The 19,669-nt window shown below is 39.1% G+C and overlaps 2 protein-coding genes across 4 annotated transcripts; both read left to right on the top strand.

The window, feature by feature from the left end:
- The first annotated feature begins 228 nt into the window (after positions 1 to 228).
- Positions 229 to 5,971, top strand: LOC149707945 (uncharacterized). 3 transcript variants are annotated; one of them, XM_089864185.1, is made up of 5 exons: positions 229 to 657; positions 734 to 906; positions 3,160 to 5,682; positions 5,771 to 5,795; positions 5,853 to 5,971. In XM_089864185.1, the coding sequence occupies exon 3, from the start codon at positions 3,203 to 3,205 to the stop codon at positions 5,666 to 5,668; it is 2,466 nt and encodes an 821-aa protein (XP_089720311.1). In that variant the 5' UTR covers positions 229 to 657; positions 734 to 906; positions 3,160 to 3,202; the 3' UTR covers positions 5,669 to 5,682; positions 5,771 to 5,795; positions 5,853 to 5,971. The 3 variants fall into 3 exon arrangements, with proteins under 3 accessions (XP_089720311.1, XP_089720310.1, XP_089720309.1); XM_089864184.1 differs by having other exon boundaries at positions 3,160 to 5,686; positions 5,771 to 5,910; XM_089864183.1 differs by having other exon boundaries at positions 5,771 to 5,907.
- Positions 5,972 to 6,151: 180 nt separating this feature from the next.
- On the top strand, positions 6,152 to 7,786 carry LOC149707944 (sterile alpha motif domain-containing protein 3-like). The gene is made up of 7 exons (XM_089864187.1): positions 6,152 to 6,279; positions 6,341 to 6,452; positions 6,507 to 6,716; positions 6,787 to 7,005; positions 7,065 to 7,245; positions 7,306 to 7,382; positions 7,457 to 7,786. The coding sequence occupies exons 1-7, from the start codon at positions 6,188 to 6,190 to the stop codon at positions 7,700 to 7,702; spliced, it is 1,137 nt and encodes a 378-aa protein (XP_089720313.1). The 5' UTR covers positions 6,152 to 6,187; the 3' UTR covers positions 7,703 to 7,786.
- Positions 7,787 to 19,669: the final 11,883 nt, after the last annotated feature.

Raw genomic sequence — 19,669 nt, 5'->3', positions numbered from 1 at the left:
GATTGTAATCGCAATCCATTTTAATTTTTAAAATTGTACCAATTATTATAGCAATTAAACATTAAAAAGTGCTGCCAGTAGTAGGCACGGGTAGGTACGTGCCTACGTTGGAAAATTTTGGCCTACTTGGAGGGCCTCCAAATTTTTAAAAACGTGCCTATAGAGGCCTTCAAATACAATTTTATTTCTTACTTTAACAGTGTTTAATTACTTTATGTACTTTCACAGTTTATATTTCTATCTGTAAAAATCTAACACAACATCACACACCTGTTTGACATTTTCGCTACACTATGCTTTTGAAATGTACAAGAGAGCATTTTCAAAACCGGTTTTCTTTATATTCAAAAGAACAAGATCCCCCCCGCTAAAGTGTTGACCGTTGACCCCCAGGTTACACCTCTCTTGCACAGAAACTAGTAAAATTCCCCTCCCTACCTAAAAACGGCTCCGTGCCTACACTGTACCAAAGTTTCTCGCCTTCTCGGGAGTCGGGACCCATAGGGACAACGCGATCGGCCAGTGAGACCGCGTGTTTAAAAAGGGTTAGGAATTTTTTTAGTTTGTTCATAATTAATTACTTTACGAAGTCTAAACGGCTAAGCGTTTTTCAACAAACTATTTGCGTATGAAAGAAAGAAGAACACGAAGAACTTAGTGAGTACTTTTAACATATCAATATTTATATTATGAAACCGTTTAATTCCTAATTAAGGCAATATCTGTTTTACAGAATTAAGTTTAGTGTCTCGAAAACAAAAGGACCCCGCCGTAGCGAGGTTTATGAACATCGCCATATTTTGGTACTGGCTACTGAGGAGCTTCAAATTCAGAGATTCGGGTCGCCGCCTCTAATATAGTTATAAAACATCAACTTCACCAAGGGAATCAACGAATATCCTTAACGTGAGTACGATATTTTCTGTCTAAATCTGTAATGAAAATCCTTATATAAGAAAACCCTGCATGAAAATATTTACCGTTAAACGTATTTGTTTTAAACAAATTTAAGTGTTAAAGCTTAGAGAAACGGGGCGGGGCAGTGGCTCTGATGGCCAGTTCTCTGGAAATCCCCATCCAGAGCAGCTCTAGATTTTACTGGGAATTTTTTAATGGAAAGTTTTCTTCTGCGGCATTCTATCACGTGCGCGAAGTGCACAGAAATGTTTGGTGTTCCCTCGCTGAAAAAGCCCGCGAAATCTAAAATAAATTTCTTTCTTTCTCTCTCTCTATTCTCTCCGAGCGGAATCCCCCTCTCACTTGTACGAGGGAGAGGCGCTTTCCCCTCGCTTTTCTCCCTTCAAATCGCGCTTGGGCCCTTTCTTAAATTTTACAGGAATTAAAATTCCGTGTAAAATTAAAAACCATACTTTGACTTACCAAATATTTCGTGTTAAATTGCAATTAATTAACAATCTCTGATCTAAGCTCCCTAAGCAAATCTATTTTAGAAATGATATTGTAAATTGAAAAATTAAAAAAATATATATATATGATTTCCTTTGAGGCTAATCAGAGAACCCTTCTGGTATCCAATTCAAGTATTAAGCCTCACCGTTTTAAAACGTGATCAGGAGCGTGTGATTTGAAATAATCCAACCAAAAAATATAAACGTAAGGAATGGAAACTCTCCCGTCCCTCTGCCTTCCACAGTATATGCATGGATAAAGAATGCGCGTGCGGAAATTTGTTTTCACGCTATAGGATCGGCAATTCCCTATCTCGAACGACAGAATATTCTGTATATACTCTTTTACAACGTCGGTTGTCAGCACGCGCAAAGCTATTTCTCTATGTAACGTAGCTTTGTACGTGCTGTCAAAAGCGTATAGAAAACCATAAAGTGCTTTTGGTGCTGTCAAGAGACAAAAAACTTCAGGATCTTCAGGATTTAAAATATCCGCGAGTTTTTTAGCTCGAGTGCACGGACCTCTAGACCTAAGTTTCAAATGCGTGTAGTAGACTGTATGCAATTTCACACGTATTTGAAACTAAGGCCTAGAGGTCCGTGCACTCGAGCTAAAAAACTCGCGGATATTTTAAATCCTGAAGATCCTGAAGTTTTTTGTCTCTTGACAGCACGTACAAAGCTACGTTACATAGAGAAATAGCTTTGCGCGTGCTGACAACCGACGTTGTAACAGAGTGTATACAGAATATTCTGTCGCTCGAGATAGGGAGTTGCCTATCCTGTAGAGTGAAAACAAATTTCCTCACGCGCATCCTTCATCCATGGTATATGGAAATCATCTGATGGGAGTATGTTAGGGGGTTTTGTCGCCTGATTTCCAGTAGACTGTGATTGGTCCATTGTGGAGGCTTTTATATTGCGATAATCGTACCACGTGATATCAACCCGAAGTCTTGAGGCATAGTTTCCATTCCTTACTTTTAACTTCTTTGATCAAACCTACTCCCTATCGCCAGAAGTTAGGCTTACCTCGGGATTCATTGAGGATAGTAACGGGAATAAAATTAGTCTGTTCTCTGCTACAATACGTTTTTTAATTATATAGGCGCAATGATTACTCTTATCTGATTGGAAGTTAGGAAAATCTATATTTTTTGTTGATTTATAATTCAACTTTTACTAGAGATATATTTAGGGAGTTTAGATCATAACTTCGTTAATTACGGCAAATTAATTCGAATCATGGTTTTAAACACTATTTTACAAGCCTGAATAAATTGAAAATCACTTTTTTCACCATTGAAATATCCCTTTAACGGTTAAGAAAGGCGGCTCCAGCAGAAAGTGGGGATAGGAAGCTAACAGTTCAGACATTGCAACGTCACAGCAATTACTGGTGTTTGACTCCTTCCACTGGTTGGAAACCCTATTTCGCCTGCAGAGAGGGCGCTGAATGACGTCATACTACCTTTACCTCTTTCTCAACAGTTAGCTATCGACAGTTAGGTTTTCCAAAAAAAAAAAAGTAAAACTAGAACGCCATACTCAGTTTCAGTTTTTGGAACCAAGTTCTTCCTCCATAAACTAAAGAGTCCTAGGACAATTCTTAACTTTTCCTAAATAGGAATATCTTCAGCATTGAAAAATATTTTAACCCAAATTCCCTGCGGGCATGACTGTTTTCTTATATCCCATATTCAGCCAGTCATGATTAAGGTTCTAATTTTTTGCAAATGCTTTTAAATAGCTTTTTATCATTCTGTTGCAACGAAAGTTATTGAATAATCACGATGGAACAGGAGATTTTTCAATGTTCTTATTGTCACACAAAAAGACCATCACTTTCAACTTATTTAGCCCATTTACGAAACCTTCACAACCACCAACCAAATATGAAAATACAGTGTTGTGTGTCAGGCTGTCCTAAAGAGTTCAAAAGCTATTCAGCTATTAAATCGCATATATACAGAGGGCACAAGGTAGAAATTAAAAAGAACAAAAACCTAAAAGTAGTACCAAATTTGGCAGTTGAAACGATAGACGTTGATCACGAAATAACTCAGGAGGAAAATCATAACTATTTCCAGTCACATGATGAGTTATACAAGGGTACTTGTACTAGTTTAAACGAATTGAGTAACAGTGCTGTTCGGTTTCTTTTACAAGTGCGAGAAGTTCACAAACTACCCGTGTCAGTTGCTGGTCAAATTTCAAAAGGGGTTGCCAGTCTACTAGCGCAAGCTTTAGAAATTCCAACCAGTAGCTTTTCGGACCCTATTGATGTTGTAGAAAGCTTCACTAAAACTATAAAAAATCCCGAAGCTTTGGAAAAGTATTGCCTAACCAATTTACGCATGATTGCACCCGTTGAATACAATCTTGGTTTTTCAAATAAAACAGCAAAAAGTGGAAAGCTCAGAATGGAAACCTTTCAGTATGTCCCTATATTAGAGCTTCTAGAGCTGTTGCTTAGCAAAAATGACATTTGGGAAGAAGTAACAAAAGACAAAAACGGAACGTCTGCAAAAGAAAAAGAATATCTTTCTGATATAGAAGATGGGTCAAATTTTCAATCTCACTGGCTTTTTTCAACAAATCGGAAAGCCCTGCAAATACAGCTCTACACAGACGAAATAGAAGTAGCTAATCCAATAGGGGCTGAAAAGGGTACACATAAGTTGAGCATGACCTACATGACACTTGGAAATATAAGCTCTAGATATCGTAGTAAACTCTCGAGTATTTATTTGTTGGTGGCAGTTTTGGATAAGCATCTGAAAAAATATGGGTATGGGAAAGTTTATCAGCCTTTAATAGATGATATTTCTAAACTAGAAACAGAAGGCTTAACCGTATCAAATGGCTCAATAACTGAGACCTTTCATGGAACTGTACTCACTTTGTCAGGTGATAACTTATCAAGTCACGCTATTGCTGGCTTTACACAATCATTTTCGAAAGGGCGGGTCTGTAGGTTCTGTATGGCCTCGCACGAGGAAATTTCCAGGAAATTTAAGGAGAGTCAATACGTTTTAAGAACGGAAGAAATCATAAATTACCATGTTAAAAATGTCGAAGATAATTTTCAAAATTCCTCCATATATGGGGTTAAAAACAAATGTTGCTTCAAACAACTACTAGACTTTAAAGTCTCTCAATCTTTCCCTCCTGACTGCATGCACGATTTATTCGAGGGTATTGTACCAAAATTCCTCCGCGTTTTAATAGTTAAATTAATTAGGGACGAATCTCTCACTCTAAAACTAATAAACGAAAGAATTCTTAATTTCAAATACGGGCCAATAACTAAATCAAAAATTCCGAGTACCATCTCGGACGGCGTTATTCAAGGGAAATCGAATATAAGTGGCTCAGCTTCCCAAAAGCAGTGCTTGTTTCAGTTATTTCCGTTAATGTTTGGGGATTTAGTTAGTGAAGGAAACGAGACATGGAAGTGTATATTACTTTTAAGCGAGATAATTGAAATTATTTGTTCCCCCTTAGTAGAAAAATCTTGGCTTCCATATCTTAAGATAATTATAGATGATTTCCTAGCATTAGCGGTAGAACAAGAATTAGATATTTTCATTCCCAAGTTACACTATCTGATCCATTATCCACGGCTATTGGCTGAATTCGGACCTCTTATTAAATTGTGGTGTATGAGATATGAAGCAAAGCACCAATATTTTAAAGAAATTATTAAGCGGTGCCGAAATTTCATTAACGTCCCAAGAACAGCTGCTAAACGTCACCAATTTCTGCAGTGTTATGAATTAAGTGGACTTAACGGTCTAATACAAGATTCAATAGATGACGGCAAATCAGTTTTAATAAAGAACTCAGTGTTACCAAAAAGCCTTTTGGAAAAGGTAAAACTACACATGCAAGCTAATTATCCATCGAAAATTGTTGAGAACCTTTATCAATCGCCAACGCTTCAACTTAACGGAGTTAAATACCAAAAAGAAACAGTTGTAGTCATGGACCTATTGCACAGTGAAGATATCCCATTATTTTTCAAAATCACAAATATCATACAATGTTGCAATATATGGCTTCTCTGTGGAAGAGTTTTTGTTCCAAGCCGATTTAACAGTCATTACAACTCATATGAATTATATGATGCGAAATACTGGAAAATCATAGAACCGGGTTGTGAAAGAAATGGTTTCTACTCTCTCGAAATCTATTCAAAAGATGGAAAGCTATATATTCCACTACGACACTGTCTGAGCAAATGGACTAATTTGTAAATGTTGCGTATATTGTATGTGTGTTCCTTTGAATGTTTATTATATTTCAAACTCCAGTTTTTATGTTTTTCCTTCAAATAACTAGTTAATTCCCTCTTATAGATGCCGGAGTACCATGTTACTTATGGTTTGTCCAAAAAATTGCTAAAACTGGTAGAGAATGCTGATTACTCTGATTTATTAGAGCATATTTTGAATTCATTCAAAATAAGTAACTCGAGCGACAGCCTCTTGTTACAAGTTTTTCAAACTAAGTATGACGATTGGTTGGACATAGAACACGAATTACCTGAAGATGGCTCACGTCTGAAAGTTACACTTAAATCTCAAACCGATGACATCGCGGCAGCTGAATGTAGTCCCAGTACACCTGAAATCAACGACAATGAAGCTGTAGAATCAGTTAATGGATGCTCAAGGTGCTTTAAATAATTTAACCTCAATTGAAAATGTTTGCAAACGAGGCCGATATTTCCTCTTGTGTATTCTGTGCCAAGGTTTGCTGTGGACGTTGAAAATATGATTTCTAAAAAAGACGAAGATGTCTTTTCAAGAAAGATGAGATCAAAAATCATAAACACTTTGTATGAAGATTTGTCCCGCTATACGAAGTATGATCTTGTATACCCTTGGAGAGGCTTTTTCCCTGGTTATAATAATGTCTATTTACAGGTATCCTTCACATGAACAATATATTGAAGTTGTGAAAAGACTTATTCAAAAACACAAATTTTTGAGTGATCGTGATGAACACGGAAACGCACATCAACTCACAAAGGCATATGTAAGAACACTGGTCACTGGGATTATATTTATGATGCTAATTGTTATTACACAGACAACATGGTGGCAGTCGCTAAAAAATAAATTTAAGCATGAAAGATTTCCACTAATTGGGGATTCGGAAATAGCGAAGGCAAAATTAAACCATGGGGCCTCGGTACAAAAAAAAAGAAAAGCTAAAGATCTGCAACCAGATGACTCGCAACCAGGCGATTCAGATGGTTTAAATATGAATGCAATTTTACCAAAGAGAAAACGACTTGGGGTATGCTTTCCGCTTGAAAAAAAAATCATATTTAATATAAAACTAATCTAATATGCATATTCTACTACAGAATCCGTCAAATGGTGATTATAGGGGCGAAGACGAAAAGAGTGTGAAAGCTCATATTTCCCAACTCCAAAAAGAGTGGAGCAAAAGTCAACCAGATGATATCACAATAGATCTAAAGATGTCCGTAACTCTGGTGTATAGGGAAGCCCTAGCTGCTGACGAAAATGTCCTGATATCAGATATTTTTGCGCAATTTCCAACTTTGTTTTGTGAAAAACAGGTGGGTGAAAATTATTTTAAAACTATTATAAATTTTTATGTAATTAAATTATATTACAGATGTATAAAGAAATGAACCGACGGGCAAATCTTAGTAGCCCTATAGAAAAAATTGTTATCAAGTTTGCTGAACTTCACCATGAGAAAATTTTAACTTTAATTGGTAAAAAGCCGAAAAGGAAACATTTTATCAAAAAATTGGATGACTACTGTGATGCCTTAAGTAGCGAAAAGACTAAAGGTACTATTTATTACTTTAATTTATACTGTTGAAAAATTAGTCAACCCTCATTAAATTTAGATGTTAGGATCTCTGCAGCTATGGTTGGTTTGCCTTATTTATTCAATGAGGAAATAACTCCTTGGGTTTCTGAAAAGGTACATGTTTTGAAATTAGTTGTGATTATAGTTTTTTTTTTGAATATGCATCTCCTTGAAATATCTTATGCAAGGATGACGCATCAGCAAGCCCTTTGGTCAGAGTTGTTCACGACAGTTATTTCACTAAACCAGTTAGTGTTACAATAGGAGAGGAAAGAATTCAATGTAGTGATGTACTTCATGCCATAGCTGTGAACTTCTCCTGTTACTATGTGTTCAATTTAGAATACAATACTAAGGTGAAGAGAACTTTAGAGTTCGTGCAATTTGCAATTTTAAAAATTGATCCTCCAAAACGCATCCCAGCCTCTTTTTAAATTATTGTCAATTCACTCTCTGGGTGTTAGAGTGTAAGCTGTATCTTGTGCAGAATAAAAAGTTTTTACTTATGTATTCTACCATTCAAGGGCTTTTATTTCAACCTGTCAGTTGTTCCTATTTAAACTTTTCAAAAGCTCATACATAAATATTTCCATGGTTCGGATTAGAACCTTTAGACTGAGCTTTTTTGAACCTGTAGAGGGATCGTATTTGAACCTTTAGATGGATCGTATTTGAACCTTTAGATGGATCGTATTTGAACCTTTAGATGGATCGTATTTGAACCTTTAGATGGATCGTATTTGAACCTTTAGATGGATCGTATTTGAACCTTTAGATGGATCGTATTTGAACCTTTAGATGGATCGTATTTGAACCTTTAGATGGATCGTATTTGAACCTTTAGATGGATCGTATTTGAACCTGTATGGGATCGTATTTGAACCTGTATGGGATCGTATTTGAACCTGTAGAGGGATCGTATTTGAACCTTTAGACAGATCGTATTTGAACCTGTAGAGGGATCGTATTTGAACCTGTAGAGGGATCGTATTTGAACCTGTAGAGGGATCGTATTTGAACCTGTAGAGGGATGGTATTTGAACCTGTAGAGGGATCGTATTTGAACCTGTAGAGGGATGGTTTTTGAACCTGTAGAGGGATCGTATTTGAACCTGTAGAGGGATCTTATTTGAACCTTTAGACGGATCTTATTTGAACCTTTAGACGGATCTTATTTGAACCTTTAGACGGATCTTATTTGAACCTTTAGACGGATCGTATTTGAACCTTTAGGTGGATCGCATTTGAACCTTTAGGTGGATCGCATTTGAACCTTCAGACCGATCGCATTTGAACCTATAGAGGGAGCTTGTTTGAACCTTTGGATGGAGCTTATTTGAACCTTTTTTTAGGGTTCTTCACTGAACCTTTTTTTGAGGTTCATCCTTGCGCCTTTTAAGGTTCAGAATGGGTTGCATGTCTTTGAACCCGAAAAGGTTCAATTCTGAACTTTTTACACTAACAGTGTACGACGTTACTGCCTAGATTCAATATACCGGAGCCTCTATCTAAACTCGGATCACATGACTCGGGAGGTCATGTGATTATGTTAAGAGTCTCGAGTCATGTGACATTGTAACATCTTTCTTTTTTTTTTAAAGTCTATTGGAATCTCTTTGCTGGTATAATGGGTCGTCCACGTTGGGTGGTTCGATGTGGCTGCACTGCCGTATGTTGGGTTGGTAGGATGTTGATGTGGCGTGTTGCAGGTTTGTCAGATACGGCTAAGGTTGAGTTGTTATCTGGGCGTTGAATTCTTTCGTATGTGTGAAAGGTTTTTGGGATGTCGTTGTTATGGTTAGTGGTGATTGCGTGATGTACTGGTGGTGACGTGGTAACGTGGCTGTTGTCGCTTGGGTTGGTTCTCTGTAAGCCCTCTGGTGGTGGCGATGTGTTGTTAGTTGTCATAGATGTTTTTGTCTGAGTCGGTGTTGTTCCTGTCCTCGGTGGATATTGATCAATCGGGTTTAGCATAGGTGTTGAAGGTGCAGGACGTGGTGGGGACCGTCTACGTTGAAAAATTCTAGTATGGTAGGTAGCTGCGTTATTGTTGCTTTGTGCTTTGAGGTCTGGAAGTTGATGTAATGAAGTTTTGTTGTTGGGGAAAAGGTCGTATCTTGGTCTGAGGTGCATTCTTGTGCGTCGGTACTCTTTTCCGTTGGTGGTCTTTATTCGGTATGAACGTGGTTCGTGCGCTTTGGCTGTAATTGTCGCTGGTACCCAATCTCGTCGTCCCTTCTGGACGTAAATGGCTTGGCCTGGGTTGAGTGGGGCCAATGCTGTTGTTCGTTTTGCGTTGAATCGGTTTACCATTTCTTGTTGTTGTTTTGTTATGGTCTCTTTAGCCCGTTGAATAGGATATTGAGGTTCTAAGTGTTTGCTCATCATTGTCAGCGGCGTTCGTAGCTTCCGACCCATCGATAGTTCAGCTGGCGACGGACAGTTCGCCTTTGGTGTGGTTCTATGTTCTAATAATACCGTTTCTAGATCCTTTCCGTCTTGCTGCGCTTTGATGATAGCTTTTTTCATAGTCTGTATCATCCTTTCCGTTAATCCGTTGGATTGTGGATAGTAGGGAGATGATGTAATGTGGCTTGTGCCCCAACTGTTCAGGAATAGGGCTAGATCGTTGCTGTTGTACGGTGGGCCATTGTCCGAAATTAATCGCTGTGGTGGGCCGTGTCTAGCAAAAATTGGCTTTAAGAATTGTATTACAGCGTGACTGTTGGTATGTTGTAGTTCTTGTAATTCGACGTAGTGCGAGAAGTAATCAACGAGGATGATATACTTTTGTGATGCGATCGTGAATATGTCGGTGCCCGCCGTTTCCCATGGTCGTGCGGGTATTGGATGAGCCATCATGGGCATTGACGTGAGGACGTGGCCGATGTAGGTTGTTCTAGAGACGGCCAGTTGGATCTTTTTGTGGCTGAAACACAAACACACTTGATAGGCACGTTCTAGGATCTTGATTAATGAACGATTGTGGGATTGCAAATCCGTGGTGCCGATTAAGAAATCATCTGTGGAGATGTGGACCTCAGGAAAGTGTTTTTAGGATAGATGCGCTGAAGCGTAGCTTGGCAAACTTCTGATCCGGTGGTGATACATCGATATATCTTGGTGGTGGACCCAGCGGTTGGCGATGGTGTTCGATAAGTCCTAAATGGAACGCTGCTGCAGCTCCCAATATAGGGGTGCGATCTTCTTTAACGATGTAGAATGGGCAGATGGCTGTTGCGTTATAGGATGTGCAGGGGAGATCCACTATACCCTCAATTGGGACCGGGTGGCCTGAATAGGCCATTACTGTATGAGTGGATGGACGCATGGTGGGGCGTTTGGGCAGCGTATTGAACATTTGTGTCATAATAATATTAACTTGCGACCCGGTGTCCACTTTAAACGTTGTGGGTTTATCGAATAAGTAAAGTTGGTCATAAATTTCATCTTCGGCGTGACATCGAAGTGAGCGCGGTGAACGTTCCTGTGGAACGTGAAGAGAGTCAGTTTCCAAAGTGATGCAATAGGTAAGAGCATCCAGATGATGCGTGTGGTCTTCGTATTCCGGATCTTGATAGTACTCTACATCTGGGGTATACTGCTCTGTATAACGACCGGTTTCTTGAAGGGAACAGGTCTTCCGGCATTGGGCGCGCCAGTGACCCCTGGTATTACAGCCTAAACATTTTGTGTTTCTGGCAGGACAAGGGCGGTCAAGGTGACTAGTGCCGCAATTGGGACACATGTGCTGACGTTGAGATTCATAGGTAGAGGCTTGGTTGTGGTTGCGTCGATTATTGTACGGTCGTGTCAGTGATCTTTGAGGATGTTGGTAACGTGGTACGTTGGGAGGTCCCCTGTCACGAGGTCGTTGCTTATGATGTCTTTGGCGGCTCATTGCGTCGATGTTGGCAGGTTCAAGAGCTGTATTCAGTTGGATTGTCGGTGTAGTGCTCATCATGTTTGCGTGTATACTAGAAGTCTCTTCGGCCTGGCAGTGTGCTGCTGCTATGTTCAGTGTTAAGTTGGGAATGGCGAGAAGTTGTTTTCGTAATTTCTCATTATTTATTCCGACTACTATAAGCGTGACGAGAAGCTGATCTGTCAGTGGAGCGAAATCACACTCATAAGCCTTGGCCTTTAGGTCCGTAAAAAAATTATCAAAGGTTTGATTCTCTAGTTGTTTTGTAGTGAGGAATACATATCTTGAATATAGCAAGTTGTGATAAGGTTTATAATAGGTATCAAAAGCCTTTATAATCACCTTGACTGTTCTTGCATCATCAACTTCTGCAATTTGTAGAGTATTGTAGATCTTTCGTCCAACTGGGCCCAGTATGTGGAGAAACGTGGCTCTCTGGGTCGCAATGGTTTCCTTATCTAGTTTAGCGGCAGTGGCAAATATCTCGTAACCTTCTTTATACTCTTTCCAAGTTGTGGCGGGATCCGATCCAGGTACGAATTGCGGAGGACTTTTAAATGACGTCATCGTTGCGGCTGCGTAGTACTAACTGTATTGTTGTATTGAGGTACTGTAGCTGCTGGGCCTTGGCGAGTGGAGTAACTTGGGTAATATACTTTGGCGTTGTTTTCGGATCGTGGGTTAAAGGCATCCCACCTCTATCACCATGTTGTAAAGTTTTAAATATACTTTATTGAGCTACATTAAAATCTATTACAGTCTAAATAAAGACCTAGTCTTTTAAGAGGTTACGACGTTACTGCCTAGATTCAATATACCGGAGCCTCTATCTAAACTCGGATCACATGACTTGGGAGGTCATGTGATTATGTTAAGAGTCTCGAGTCATGTGACATTGTAAAAATGATTAGAACGAAACTGCTTACTTAACCAGACATCGAAATTTAGGAGCTCTACTCGCTCGTTTAGGAAAGTTTAGAAAGTGAAAACGTTCCGTTAACTTTAACGTTAAAGTTTAGGGTTCAAACCGTCAGGGAAAGGGCCAGGGAAAACTTGGAATAGTCCGGGAGTTTGAATGTGAAAACTTCATAGCAAACATGCTCGATTCTTAACGGTTGCATGTCATACGAAGGTGAATACGGTTGGTCCGACGAAAGGAACAAGGAGTTTATGAACATATACAGGGTGTTTCTGATAAGTCTGCCATAAATCAAGGGGCGTGTTCTTTGGGTCAAACTGAGTGGAAAGTGTCAAAGAACATGGGGTGTACAAGAATTTGCAACGAAGATATGGCCTCCCAAACATTGGCCCCTAAAACAAGAAAATATTCGAAAATGTAGACTAAAACAAATTCAGCCTTATCAACTTGTTTAGAAATAATGAGCCAATTTCAATAGTTTCCCTCTAACATCGTTATTGAACTTTCACCTGGCAGAAGTGTATTAAATGAGTAGAAGTATGCCTACTCTAGTAAAGTAAATTCAAAGTATCATGGTACCTTTCGGTTGGTATTACTTTTATTCTTAACAAGTTAACATGGACGTTACAGGTATTGTTCAAAATGTCCACCAACGGCGTTAAGACAAACATGAACCCGTCTTTCGAAAGATTCTTGGACATGTTGGAAGATTCCTGGCATGTTCCTGATTGTTTGACAACCTTCAATAATTCGTCTTCGCAAGTCTTTCTCATCACGGACTTCATTCTTGTACACGATGTCTTTGAGATGACCCCAAAGATAGAAATCGCACGGATTTAAATCCGGAGATCTGGCTGGCCACGCAACTGGTCCTCCACGCCCAATCCACCTCAAATTAAACGTAGCATTAAGATGTTCTCTAACTGCACGGCTGAAATGTGAGGGTGCCCCGTCGTGCATAAACCACATGTCACGAAGTAATGCTAACGGTATGTCCTCGAGTAGTTCAGGTAAAGTGTCTCTTAAGAACGTGAGATATGCTTCACCATTTAGTCTGGGTGGAAGAAAATGCGGACCTAGTAATTGATTACCGACAATGCCGCACCATACGTTTAAAGAAAATTGCTGTTGGTGACTTCTAACACTAGTTGCGTGTGGGTTTAATTGGCGCCATTCGTGGTGGTTGTGATAGTTCAGAATTCCATCCCGGGAAAAATGTGCCTCGTCGGTTACTAAAAGGACCCGTGGAAATTGATTGTCCTCTGCTCTGGCCAAAAACCACTCGCAAAAGTCGATGCGTCTTGGATAATCTGCCGGGTTAAGAGCTTGCACCTTTTGAATATGATACGGGTGAAACTGATGTCCGCGGAGAATTCGCCAGACCAAAACGTGATTAACATGTAATTGTCGTCCAACTTGTCTGGTACTTGTCGAGGGGTCCTCATCGAACATGGCAAGGACGTCTTCCTCGATTTCCTCCATGTCTTCTGGAATGTCTCGCTCTCGAACGTTGTTGGGTTGTACTTGTCCGATGTCCCTCAAGCGCCTGTCAACAGCCTCGAACGTACGACGATTTGGTATGCGTCGTTGCGGAAATTGTTCCTGGTATCGCCGCTGTGCTTCCACTGAATTGCCCTGCGCCAGTCCATACATGAGATGCATGTCTGCATATTCTGCATTGGTATACGCCATACTGTACTACCACACGTTCGTTCGAAGTGATACTGTGACGTTATCAACAACATCGCGTTACTTTATAGCAAACCACCGTTTAGTTTTTACGTTTGCGTCATGACTGTCAGCATTGTTTTTTATTCACAAACGTAAACAATAAACGGTGGTTTGCTAAAAAGTCTTTGGGGTCATCTCAAAGATTTTTTTGACATCGTGTACAAGAATGAAGTCCGTGAATAAAAAACAATGCTGACAGTCATGACGCAAACGTAAAAACTAAACGGTGGTTTGCTATAAAGTAACGCGATGTTGTTGATAACGTCACAGTATCACTTCGAACGAACGTGTGGTAGTACAGTATGGCGTATACCGATGCAGAATATGCAGACATGCATCTCATGTATGGACTGGCGCAGGGCAATTCAGTGGAAGCACAGCGGCGATACCAGGAACAATTTCCGCAACGACGCATACCAAATCGTCGTACGTTCGAGGCTGTTGACAGGCGCTTGAGGGACATCGGACAAGTACAACCCAACAACATTCGAGAGCGAGACATTCCAGAAGACATGGAGGAAATCGAGGAAGACGTCCTTGCCATGTTCGATGAGGACCCCTCGACAAGTACCAGACAAGTTGGACGACAATTACATGTTAATCACGTTTTGGTCTGGCGAATTCTCCGCGGACATCAGTTTCACCCGTATCATATTCAAAAGGTGCAAGCTCTTAACCCGGCAGATTATCCAAGACGCATCGACTTTTGCGAGTGGTTTTTGGCCAGAGTAGAGGACAATCAATTTCCACGGGTCCTTTTAGTAACCGACGAGGCACATTTTTCCCGGGATGGAATTCTGAACTATCACAACCACCACGAATGGCGCCAATTAAACCCACACGCAACTAGTGTTAGAAGTCACCATCAGCAATTTTCTTTAAACGTATGGTGCGGCATTGTCGGTAATCATTTACTAGGTCCGCATTTTCTTCCACCCAGACTAAATGGTGAAGCATATCTCACGTTCTTAAGAGACACTTTACCTGAACTACTCGAGGACATACCGTTAGCATTACTTCGTGACATGTGGTTTATGCACGACGGGGCACCCCCACATTTCAGCCGTGCAGTTAGAGAACATCTTAATGCTACGTTTAATTTGAGGTGGATTGGGCGTGGAGGACCAGTTGCGTGGCCAGCCAGATCTCCGGATTTAAATCCGTGCGATTTCTATCTTTGGGGTCATCTCAAAGACATCGTGTACAAGAATGAAGTCCGTGATGAGGAAGACTTGCGAAGACGAATTATTGAAGGTTATCAAACAATCAGGAACATGCCAGGAATCTTCCAACATGTCCAAGAATCTTTCGAAAGACGGGTTCATGTTTGTCTTAACGCCGTTGGTGGACATTTTGAACAATACCTGTAACGTCCATGTTAACTTGTTAAGAATAAAAGTAATACCAACCGAAAGGTACCATGATACTTTGAATTTACTTAACTAGAGTAGGCATACTTCTACTCATTTAATACACTTCTGCCAGGTGAAAGTTCAATAACGATGTTAGAGGGAAACTATTGAAATTGTCTCATATTTCTAAACAAGTTGATAAGGCTGAATTTGTTTTAGTCTACATTTTCGAATATTTTCTTGTTTTAGGGGCCAATGTTTGGGGGGCCATATCTTCGTTGCAAATTCTTGTACACCCCATGTTCTTTGACACTTTCCACTCAGTTTGACCCAAAGAACACGCCCCTTGATTTATGGCAGACTTATCAGAAACACCCTGTATAGAGATTCCTATGTTCTTTGCATATAGGTGGTCAATGTATCTACAGATGCTTCGACCAAGTGCTTAGAATTCGTATTTTGGCAAACCGGTCGCATGAGAGAAATATTTGAAAAATATCCTGAGCACTTGCTTTGTGACGCGACGTTTTGCTTAAATCGATGTGGCATGCCGTTATACATAATAATGGCTGTAGATGGCAATCTCAAAAGTGAAATAGTTGGCTTATGCTTAACAAAAAATGGAATAAAAGAGTACGTCTAAAAGCTCTTCCAGACTTTTCAGACCTACAATGAAAACTGGAAAGGCACAAAAACGGTCATGGTAAATAAAGATTTAGGCGAGATATCCCTGCTCCAACAACTTTTCCCTGAAGCTGACGTTGAAATTTGCTTGTTTCACGTCTTAAAGGCCATGAAGTCAAAAATATCATCTCTTAAGATGACATCAATCGCTAGTCAATCAGCGCGAATTCACGCTCAAAAACTGGCATATTCTTTCACAATAAATACCTTTAAAGAAAATGTTGAAGCAATGCTGGCCAACGAGAAACTAGCTAGTTACCCCGAATTTATAAAATATATGCTTGATAACTGGATATCAATCAAAGAGATGTGGGTGGCAGCCTATCGCCCTCAACATTTCAATTTAGGTGAAGCAACGAACAACCGGTTGGAATCATACAATCAAAAAATAAAAGGTATATGCAGACGAAACGCTGCCTTAGACGATTTCTACAGGGACATGAAAGTTTTTTGTGCCTATATTGAGAACCTAAATGATCATGAAAAGTTTAAGGCGAAAACTAAGAAAGCATTCAGTGTTACCACAATTGATGATGATGATTTACGAGATGCGGCTCGGAGTATTTACGATAAAGTTGTCCCAGCCTATGCTGAACAGATTATTCAAAATTTCTCAAAAGCAGTGTCCTGTAAAAGTATTTCCAGCCCAGTTGACAACTGTGACTCTATTATCGTCAACATTGACAAGTTTCCGGATGCAATCACTAATGGCATTACTTGCTCTTGTTCCACTTTTGTCACTAAAGGAATCCCGTGCCCCCATATTTTTATCTCAAGGAGATATTTGGAAAAGGATATTTTCACAGAGGAAATTATTTCAAAAAGAATATCCAAAGATTTTTGGATGGAGTGTTAATCAAAAGCGAAAGGATTTTCATAATCGGCACCCTCCGAGACCAAATAAATGTAAGACATCACAGGAAAACTATAGCAAGGCAATGCCAGCGCTCCAAGCTCTAGGAAATGTTTTGTCTTGCTGTGGCCAAAAGACGTTTCAAAGGAGATTGAAAATGATAAATAAAATATGCAAAACTTGGGCGGAAAGAAAAGATTTCAAAATTGTTATTGATAATGTAGATTATGATCCTGACGAAAACACTGACGATGACGAGACCGAAGATAGTAAAGCAAGAGAAGATCAAGACGGAAATAAGAGTGAAAATGAAGACCAAGATAAAGACGAAAATAAGACTGAAGATGAAGACGAAAGGTCGAGTACTGACGAAGAGGAGACTGATGATAGGGTCGAAGAGGAGACTGAAGATAGGGTCGAAGAGGAGACTGAAGATAGGGTCGAAAAGGGAAACTGAAGATAGGGACGAAGAGGAGACTGAAGATAGGGACGAAGAGGAGACTGAAGATAGGGACGAAGAGGAGAAGGAAGATAGGGACGAAGAGGAGAATGAAGATAGGGACGAAGAGGAGAATGAAGATAGGGACGAAGAGGAGAATGAAGATAGGGACGAAGAGGAGAATGAAGATAGGGACGAAGAGGAGAGTGAAGATAGGGACGAAGAGGAGAATAAAGATAGGGACGAAGAGGAGAATGAAGATGGGGACGAAGAGGAGAGTGAAGATAGGGACGAAGAGGAGAGTGAAGATAGGGACGAAGAGGAGAATCCATATGGAAGGATAGAGAAAAGTCACAAAAGAAACCAGAGCCACGGAAGAAAACGAAAACTAGACCCTAACGAGATTAAGAGTAACCTAACAGAAGATTTCACTAAAACCGAAAAGAAAGGTAAAATCACACTCCCCAGAAAAGAACATCAAAAAGATGACGATGGAAAAGAGGACTTCAAATTGCCTGAAGTTAAAGAACCTATGAAACTTAGTGTCGTGGGAAGGCCTAAGGGAATTTTTCAAACAGTTATTGGTCTGAAAAGAAATATCCCTTACAAAAATCTTCTTAAGAGTTCTAAAGGAATTTCTTTGGAACCCTACGGAGCCCTTGGGATTATTTTGTAAAGAAACTATTTCCAAAGACTTCCTTAGAATTTCCTAAAGAATTCTTGAGATAAATTTCCAAAGAATGTCTTGGGATTATTTTCTAAAGAAATTATTTTGGAATTCTAGAGATAAATTTCCAAAGAAGGTCTAGGGATTATTTTCTAAAGAAATTCTTTAGGAATTCTAGAGCTAAATTTCCAAAGAATGGCTTGGGGTTGTTTTCCAAAGAAATCCGTTAGGAATTATTGAGATAAATGTCCAAAAAAGCTCTAGGGTTTATTTTCCAAAGAAATTCGATAAGAATTCCAGAGATAAATTTCCAAAGAAGATCTAGGGTTTATTTTACAACGAAATTAGTTAAGAATTTTAGAGATGAATTTCAAAGGGCCAGATATATTGCAATTATGCTTTACATATAGTTATCTCAAAACATTTTTACCCAAATTGTTTAGCTAAGGTTTTCCTAGTTAGACATTAACTTGATGGTTTAAAAAATTTAAAAACGTTTCACGAAGGCTTGTCCCGTAGCTAAGGCTCAGCAAGCGCTGAAATGGAATGTTATATTTACCAATTTTTTTTATTTTTCTTTTTGCCTTTAATATTCCGTGAAATGTTTATGTAAAGGATAAAATAGATTAAAAGTAAAATAAGAGTAATTAAAATAGCTATGTTTAGATTTACAGGGAATATTAGCTGGCAGTCGGAATTGTTGCTTAATTCTCTTATGGCATGTTGTATCTTTATTTCGAGCGTATTTAGAGTCCAAAATAAATATTTTTTTAAAAATATTGTAGAGAAAATTAGGTTAAACACGTCTCTGATACTCGAAAAACTCTCAATGAATATACATTATTAAATTTAACAACAACGTCCGTATCTACTGCTTGACCATTAAAGCCTCCAAAACCCACTTAGTACCCTATACAATTGCACAAGGTTAAAACTTTCTGCCGGATGTTTTAAAGTCGATTAAATGTCTGACTTTATAAGCAGTTTCACACTGCATGCGAGAACTTCCCTCGCCATAAAGGTTGTAGTTCAGCATATAAGAACTGCACTCCCTGTATTGGGATATGGTTTTCCATGTGAGAACTATCCTCGTTTCTAGTGGCCAAATTAATTTACCCCATAACCTTCTATATGTTCCCCAAGAAAATTCCATAGATATTTCCCAAGTAAATTGCAAAGATTTTTCCCAAGAAAATTCCAAAGACATTTCCCAAGTAAATTCCAAAGACATTTCCCAAGAAAATTCCAAAGACATTTCCCAAGAAAATTCCAAAGACATTTCCCAAGAAAATTCCAAAGACATGTCCCAAGAAAATTCCAAAGATATTTCCCAAGAAAATTCCAAAGATATTTCCCAAGAAAATTCCAAAGATATTTCCAAAGTAATTTCCAAAGAAAAAAAGGCCAATATTCCCCAATTTCCTAAAGAACGCCTTAAGGATTTCCAAAGAAATTTCCCAAGGAATTTTCTTAAGAGTTCTTAAGAAGATTTTTGTAAGGGTAGGCTAAGAAGAGTCCCGTCAATTAAAGAAAAAAGTCCTGTGAGAGTAAAAAACAACTGACATTCTCTATCACCAGTTAAGATAAAAGATGAAGATTATCCTGACAATGAGGAAACAATTAAAGAAGCAAAAATATGGCTTAAAAACCGATAATTTTAACTGAAGAGCACAGAGCAGCATTGATTTCGAGATCATATATGCACAATGAGATTCTAGATGCTGCGCAATTAATTCTTAAATCTCAATTCAAGAACGTTACTGCCGGTTTAAACTCTTTATTTAAGACCAATGTCGATTTTGGAAAATATCGCATTCCTTTCATTCAAAAT

The sequence above is a fragment of the Phalangium opilio genome, unplaced genomic scaffold, assembly GCF_054372755.1.
Source record: "Phalangium opilio isolate 3A_F unplaced genomic scaffold, DU_Popi_V2 ptg000013l_1, whole genome shotgun sequence".
Taxonomy (NCBI): Eukaryota; Metazoa; Arthropoda; class Arachnida; order Opiliones; family Phalangiidae; genus Phalangium; species Phalangium opilio.
This window is presented reverse-complemented; position numbering and strand designations above follow the sequence as displayed.